This window comes from Mya arenaria, chromosome 12 (assembly GCF_026914265.1).
Source record: "Mya arenaria isolate MELC-2E11 chromosome 12, ASM2691426v1".
NCBI lineage: Eukaryota > Metazoa > Mollusca > Bivalvia > Myida > Myidae > Mya > Mya arenaria.
Window position 1 is genome coordinate 54,259,254 of NC_069133.1, and position 7,500 is coordinate 54,266,753.

Genomic DNA, 7,500 nt, shown 5'->3' on the forward strand with positions numbered 1-7,500 from the left:
CCATTTCACTGTCGTGCATTAAGGGGCCGGGTTGAACTTCTATTTAATGACGCCACCGGATTATTTATGGGCGTCGGCCCCGGTGAAAGCTTTGTGTGTAAGATTGTGGGTGTACTAGAAACGCACAGACATAATGTTAACCAGGTTAAAGCGCTGGTGGTGGTTCTTTTACGTGCGCCAGAGTATAACTCTGTCACACGGGACCCACATTGAACGTCCCTCCCGGAAGACGGTAGGTACTTTAAGTGGTAAGGCGGGGATCGACCTTGCGACCCCCGGGTTGATAGCCAACTGTTTGACCATTAGACCACGGATACCTCACAGTACATTAATAAAAGGCATGATTCTTTAATAAAGGTGTCAAAGACCTCTCCGTGCTATTATCCTCTGGGGCCGGGTTTAACGCCATTGCTCAAGGGGTTGTGAGCATCTGGTGAAGGCCATTTACGCCGTATACTGTTGATTATAAATAAGTTGTTAGGTCTTCCCGAACTGCACCACTATATACTGTTAAAACGATTTTTTTCGCCATTCACATAGACCCCTAGACCTGTTTCTCCACATGTGAAGTTTTGGGTGACCACCTGGTATAGGGTCAGTTCAATGATATATGAGTGGTCATCAATATATTATTAGGTGTCTAATACCTCACAGAACTGTACGCCTCGGGAGCTGTTTCCCCATTGGTCAAGGGGCGGTGACCACGTGAAGATGCCCATCAGGTTTGGGATGACCAGCATCACCCCGCCCGCCACACCTGACTTCGCCGGCAACCCAACCTGAAAACAGACAGAATGCATATACATTATTATCAGATGGAAGCTTAGACAAACAGTCACAACTAACGTGCAGCCGATCGAAGTACAAAGCAAGACATGAACATTACATTGTATGAGATGTTTTTTAAATGATTATAAAAGTGTGATTGGAAGATTTTATAACGAGCTGTCCGACATGATAGAATAAACATACCAATTTGTAAACTATGCAGAAATTTTAAATAACAGCACTTCAGAATATAAGGTATATATTATTCAAGACCGCTGTTTACGTCAGTAACTGTATATCAATTGGCATTAGTGTTCAATAAAGACAAATATTTTATAAACAAAACTTGAATAAAACTGTTTTTTCATTGGTTTGGTCAAAGTTAGCCAAACTGTTTATTGATTGGTTACTTTTTATCCAATGTTTACTATTAACCAATCGAATCTTTTCAATCTGCAAACTGGCCAAAAGATAACTTGTGGACAACTTATCTAAGTTTTATACAATTTGCTACAGTTTACTATTTTTATTTTGGCATAAATAGTTTTAATGAGTATCGGCTAAATTATATAAACTTCTTGAAATAATTGCGCTTAAGATCTAATAGAAACTTTATTTACTGACATTGAAAGCGAACTGTCCAGAGTAGTCGTACATTCCACAGGAGTGCATGAGAGACAGTGTGTTCCGCACGGCGTCGGAAGTGAGCACCTTGTCGCCGGTCGTCGGGCAGATGCCGCCGTTCGCCAGCGTGGCCGCGATCACGGCTCCCGACTGCGCCGTCGTCTCGATCGAGCATAGCTGTTTGTGATAAAGGAGGCGGAAATAAGTTTGATTAAGCCTTTCCCAGAAGAAGGGTACTATATTACGATGCAATTGGGACCAATTGTACACCTTTTAAGATGCACTCTTACTTCCAAATACGAGTACCATAATTAATGCAATTGTTTTAATTTACCGAAAAGAATGGATACATATCAAAACAATGGTTCTCATGAAGATACCGTGTTGAATTTGAAAGAAAGGTGCAGAATATACGATATTTCAACCTTATGAGATGATAGTTTATCACTGTGAATATTTCAGGACCGCCTAGTATTTTAATATCTGCACGTGTTCAGCTATTAAACACACAGTTACAATCTTGTTTTCAGTAATTAATAGGTTCAATAAATGCTATTTAGTAAGTAGTTAAAACTTTATCACCCAAAATGTATGCTTGTTAAACATGTGTATTGATTGTTTTTAAATACGAGTATAACTTTAAATCTATTTAAGGAACCAAAATTTCCAGTTTCGATCTCTCTCATGACCACCACAATGCCACCAAGATGGAACAACGCCGAGGAAAAGAATGAGCTGTCAAAATATAACATATCAATGTATTGTACTTGATGTATACGGAAAATATGTGGTTAAAATATTTCGTCGAAGTCAAACTTCACGAGCATGTGTGTTCAGCGTTTTGTGCAATAATCAAAATTAAAAATCCTACTTGAAAGTAAAACTCCAGAGTTTCAACCAGGTCAGCTTCAGGAGGGAAACACTGAAAATGGATATGATATTTATGAAAAGCCATAAAGTAACATTGAAAAATGTGAAATAAGACTACCTTTTTAATCTGTATTTTAATCATCATTGAATAAGCAGTGTATTGAGTATCAGAATGATATAATTTGATTTCATGTTAGTTTAATTCGATGTTCTTACCTTATTTTCTCGCATGTAGTAACCGAGGGCAAAGTTTCGGTCCGCCGTTGCCCGCTCTGACAGGTAGCTGAAATAAAAGCACACTTATTTTTTTTAACTGATTGACCTTTTAATAAGTGGAGTAAGTGTATTTGTATCAATAACTTAGTTTTCAACAACCACGCAAAGTTCTGAATAAACATCACTAGCAAGTTTTTTTTATTAATCTAACGTCTAACATGCATTTGCAACGGTTACATTTCCATCACACTTCATTTTGCATAAACGTCCATGCAAGTCAGATAGATTATTTGAAGTCAAACGAAAATAAGTTGACAGCAGAAAGTGTCTTTAAGGAATCAGAACTCACACAGAGTTGTTGAAGGAGATGTGTTCCTGTCCGGCTAGTCTCTTCAGTTCTGCGATCGCCTAGTAAAAGAAAGAAATGGGGTTCTCGCTAGTTGATTAGGAGGTGAACACTCCCGCCCTTCAGTGCTTTGATTTTCAAGCGAAATATGCTCTATTTTATTAAATATCTTTGAATTCTAAGTCATTCTTTATAGAATAGAGAGAGGGTGAAATATGTATTTCTTAAAGATATCTGTATGATCCCACTCAAACTTTACAGAAAAAGAAAATATGTCATCATGATTTATTTAATTACAAGGTTGTGTTTTAATTATCGAAGCACTGAAACCGCTGGTGAATGTAATTATGAAAGCAAAGCCCTTTTACCTAATTCTTTGACAACACTCGAATCAGGAGGTTGTATAAACTTAAGAAACAAGAGATGTTTGTCAAACATTATGCCCCCCCCCCCCCCCCCCCTGAGCGCCATGTTGTCAGGATTATATGGACAATTGAATGAAATATGCATGGACCGAAATGACAGCTGATTTGTTGCCGTTAAGGCAGTTTTAAGATTATGACCATTAAAGTGTGAGGATAGAGTGTGTTATGACCATGACCTTTGACTCTATTAAATCAAAATCCAGAGTCATCAGCTGGTCACCAGAAACCTAAATGTCAAGTTTGAGGGCCATGGGTGCAGGCACTGTCAAGTTATCACTCAGACAACCTTTTATCATTCAAGGTCACTGTGACCTTGACGTTTGGCCCAATGACCGTAAAATCAATAGGGACCATCTTCTGGCCAGGCCCAACCTCCAAGTCAAGTTTGAGGGCCATGGGTGCAGGCATTGTCGAGCTATCACTCGGATAACCTTTTACTATTCCAGGTCACTGTGACCTTGACCTTTGGCCCAATGACCCCTAAAATCAATAGGGACCATCTTCTGGCCAGGCCCAACCTCCAAGTCAAGTTTGAGGGCCATGGGTGCAGGCATTGTCGAGTTATCACTCGGATAACCTTTTACTATTCCAGGTCACTGTGACCTTGACCTTTGGCCCAATGACCCCTAAAATCAATAGGGACCATCTTCTGGCCAGGCCCAACCTCCAAGTCAAGTTTGAGGGACATGGGTGCAGGCATTGTCGAGTTATCACTCTGACAACCTTTTACCATTCCAGGTCACTGTGACCTTGACCTTTGGCCAGATGACCCCCAAAAACCATAGGGGTTATCTCCTGGTCAGGCCAATTCTCCAAGTCAAGTTTGAGACCCATGGGTGCAGGCATTGTCGAGTTATCACTCGGACAACCTTTTACCATTCAAGGTACATGTGACCTTGGCCTTTGGTCCAATGACCCCAAAAAACATTATGGGTCATCTACTGGTCAGGCCCAACCTCCAAGTCAAGTTTGAGGGCCATGGGTGCAGGCATTGTCAAGTTATCACTTGGACAACCTTTTACCATTCAAGTTCACTGTGACCTTGACCTTTGGCCTGATGACCCCCCAAAACATAAGGGGTCATGTACTGGACAGGCCCAATCTCCAAGTCAAGTTTGAGGGCCATGGGTGCAGGCATTGTCAAGTTATCACACGGAAAACCTCAAACCATTCAAGGTGACTGTGACCGTGACCTTTGGCCAGATGACCCCAAAAAACAATAGGGGTCATGTACTGGACAGGCCCAATCTCCAAGTCAAGTTTGAGGGCCATGGGTGCAGGCATTGTCAAGTTATCACACGGAAAACCTCTAACCATTCAAGGTACATGCGACCTTGACCTTTGGCCAGATGACCCCAAAAAACAATAGGGGTCATGTACTTGTCAGGCCCAATCTCCAAGTCAAGTTTGGGGGCCATGGGTGCAGGCATTGTCAAGTTATCACACGGAAAACCTCTAACCATTTAAGGTGACTGTGACCTTGACCTTTGGCCCGATGACCCCCAAAAACAATAAGGTCTTCTAATGGTCAGGCCCAACCTCCAATTCAATTATGAGGGCCATGGGTGCAGGCATTGTCGAGTTATCACTCGGACAACCTTTTACCATTCAAGGTCACTGTGACCTTGACCTTTGGCCCGATGACCCCCAAAAACAAAAGGGGTCAGCTACTGGTCAGGCCCAACCTCCAATTCAATTATGCGGGCCATGGGTGCAGGCATTGTTGAGTTATCACTCGGACAACCTTTTACCATACAAGGTCACTGTGACCTTGACCTTTGGCCCGATGACCCCCAAAAACAATAGGGGTCATCTACTGGTCAGGCCTACCTCCAATTCAATGATGCGGGCCATGGGTGCAGGCATTGTTGAGTTATCACTCGGACAACCTTTTACCATTCAAGGCCACTGTGAACTTGACCTTTGACCCGATGAGCCCCAAAAACAATAGGGGTCAGCTACTGGTCAGGCCCAACCTCCAAGTCAAGTTTGAGGGCCATGGGTGCAGGCATTGTCACGTTATCACTCGGACAACCTTTTATCATTCAAGGTCACTGTGACCTTGACCTTCGGCCTGATGACCCCCAAAAACAATAGGGGTCATCTACTGCTCAGGCCCAATTTCCATGTCAAGTTTGAGGGCCATGGGTGCAGGCATTGTCGAGTTATCACTCGGACAAGCTTTAAAATTATTTTAACATTAAAGGTCACTGTGACCTTGACCTTTGATCTGATGACCCCCAAAATCAATAGATTTCATCTACTGGTCAGGCCCAACCTTCATGTGAAGTTTGATGACCATACGTCCAGGAATTGTTGAGTTATCACTCGGACAAGCTTTGGTCTACCGACGGACCGACCGACCGACCGACATACCGACATGCCTGTGCAAAGCAATATACCCCTCTTCTTCGAAGGGGGGCATAATAATGATATCAACTAAAGATATCAACGTAGATTTGCATGGATACAAATCCTTATCAGACATGATGGCTGTCAATGTCAGAATGTTTCTTTGTCTAAAATTCTGATATCTAATTGTTTCGCGATCTATATCTTAAGATATTTACTACAGTTTTGGGTGGTTTTTTAAAATTCTAATAGTTGATTGTTTCGCGATCTATTTTTTTAAGATATTTAATAGAGTTTTGGTTGTTGTATTTAAAAAAGACGATTTTGCTCGAGTTTTTACTCAATAATACACTGAAGAACAGGGATTAGTCATGTTCAATCGCATTTGTTAGATGTACTAACTAACGTATCCGCAAATAATCAAAAGCTGAACCTATTCAGCTAGGCCTTTTTATGTGCTTTATGTGCTTTCCGGTGGAATATAGAAATTATAACACTAAAAGAAGTGTTTTATATATTTTTCACTGTTTTGAGAGTTGAGCCCGCTATCACTTACACAGTCATTAAACGTCATCGCGCACAGGACTGGGACGCGATTTAAACGACGTCATTTCTAAAATCACATTACGTTCGTACAACATCGGTGCGCTTTTCTGAATACTACAATGAACTGTAATTTAACATTATCTTAGGCATATATAAATATGGTCTTTTTCAGTGTAGAATCCCAATATATTTTACCTGATGAACACCAAAAGTAAACAGTTCACTCGTGGCTACGTCACTCATTAAAATAAAGATTTTGGTAATATCTCGGTGAAATATTTTGCAATTTTACACTGAAACAAACCATCAACCTCTATTTGCCTTACCTTATGACAATAGCGTAAGTCGGGTTCGTCCGGGTTTTGTTGCTAAAAAGAAAATGCAGCTATTCTCCTACCAAACCTTAACGCCTACAGGGCTTATCATGAGGGGTATACTAAAACATCATTACGGGCCATTGGCGTCCACTAAATGATCCACACAAAACACTATATTATCAACAATATGAAATGATGAAACACATGGGTTTATGTTATTCAAAATGGCTCCTTACGTGTGCGTTTTAATGGAATTGTGCTCGGTGAATGTTACTTAGCTAGGCCATTGTCAAAAACACACACACAGTACCTGTAGTGCAAGCATTGTCTGAACTACTGCAGTCGAAATTATTTAGAAATACACTTAAAAGAAAATGCAGCAAATTATATTTGTATGCATAACCTTACATAGTCAAATCTGTCTGCGATGACATTGCCCTTCTGGAGCAGCGAGGACGTTACTATGGCTCCCGCGTTGATCATCGGGTTGTGGGGCTTATCTGCAAAGTGCTGTATTTGTTATACGGAAAATAAAATCATTCAGACACATAGTTGCTGATCACTTGCAGTTTCAAAAATATTGCATTTTATTGCATTGCATTATATTGCACTACACTGCACTGTACTGTACTGTACTGTACTGTACTGTACTGTACTGTACTGTACTGTACTGTACTGTACTGTACTGTACTGTACTGTACTGTACTGCATTGCATTGTATTGTATTGTAGTGTGTTGCGTTGCGTTGCGTTGCGTTGCGTTGCGTTGCGTTGCGTTGCGTTGCGTTGCATTGCATTGCATTGCATTGTATTGTATTGTATTGTATTGTATAGTAATGTGTTGCGTTGCGTTGCGTTGCATTGCATTGCATTGTATTGTATTGTATTGTATTGTATTGTATTGTATTGTATTGTATTGTATTGTATTGTATTGTATTGTATTGTATTGTATTGTATTGTATTGTATTGCATTGATCGTTATATTCTAGTTGTCGTATGTATTAGGCTCAGCTCACGTGTCATTACGTATATTAATC

General features: G+C 40.7%; 1 protein-coding gene across 1 annotated transcript in view; it reads right to left on the reverse strand.

Moving 5' to 3' along the window:
- LOC128212077 (glutaminase kidney isoform, mitochondrial-like) overlaps window positions 1–7,500 on the reverse strand; it is a 15,829-nt gene that overhangs the window by 1,568 nt on the left and 6,761 nt on the right. Inside the window, exons 7-12 of the mRNA XM_052917325.1 lie at window positions 6,873–6,964; window positions 2,828–2,886; window positions 2,479–2,545; window positions 2,264–2,314; window positions 1,393–1,569; window positions 648–779 (exon numbers count right to left, since the gene is read on the reverse strand). Coding sequence (XP_052773285.1) covers window positions 648–779; window positions 1,393–1,569; window positions 2,264–2,314; window positions 2,479–2,545; window positions 2,828–2,886; window positions 6,873–6,964 — 578 coding nt within the window. The remainder of the gene's footprint in view (window positions 1–647; window positions 780–1,392; window positions 1,570–2,263; window positions 2,315–2,478; window positions 2,546–2,827; window positions 2,887–6,872; window positions 6,965–7,500) is intronic.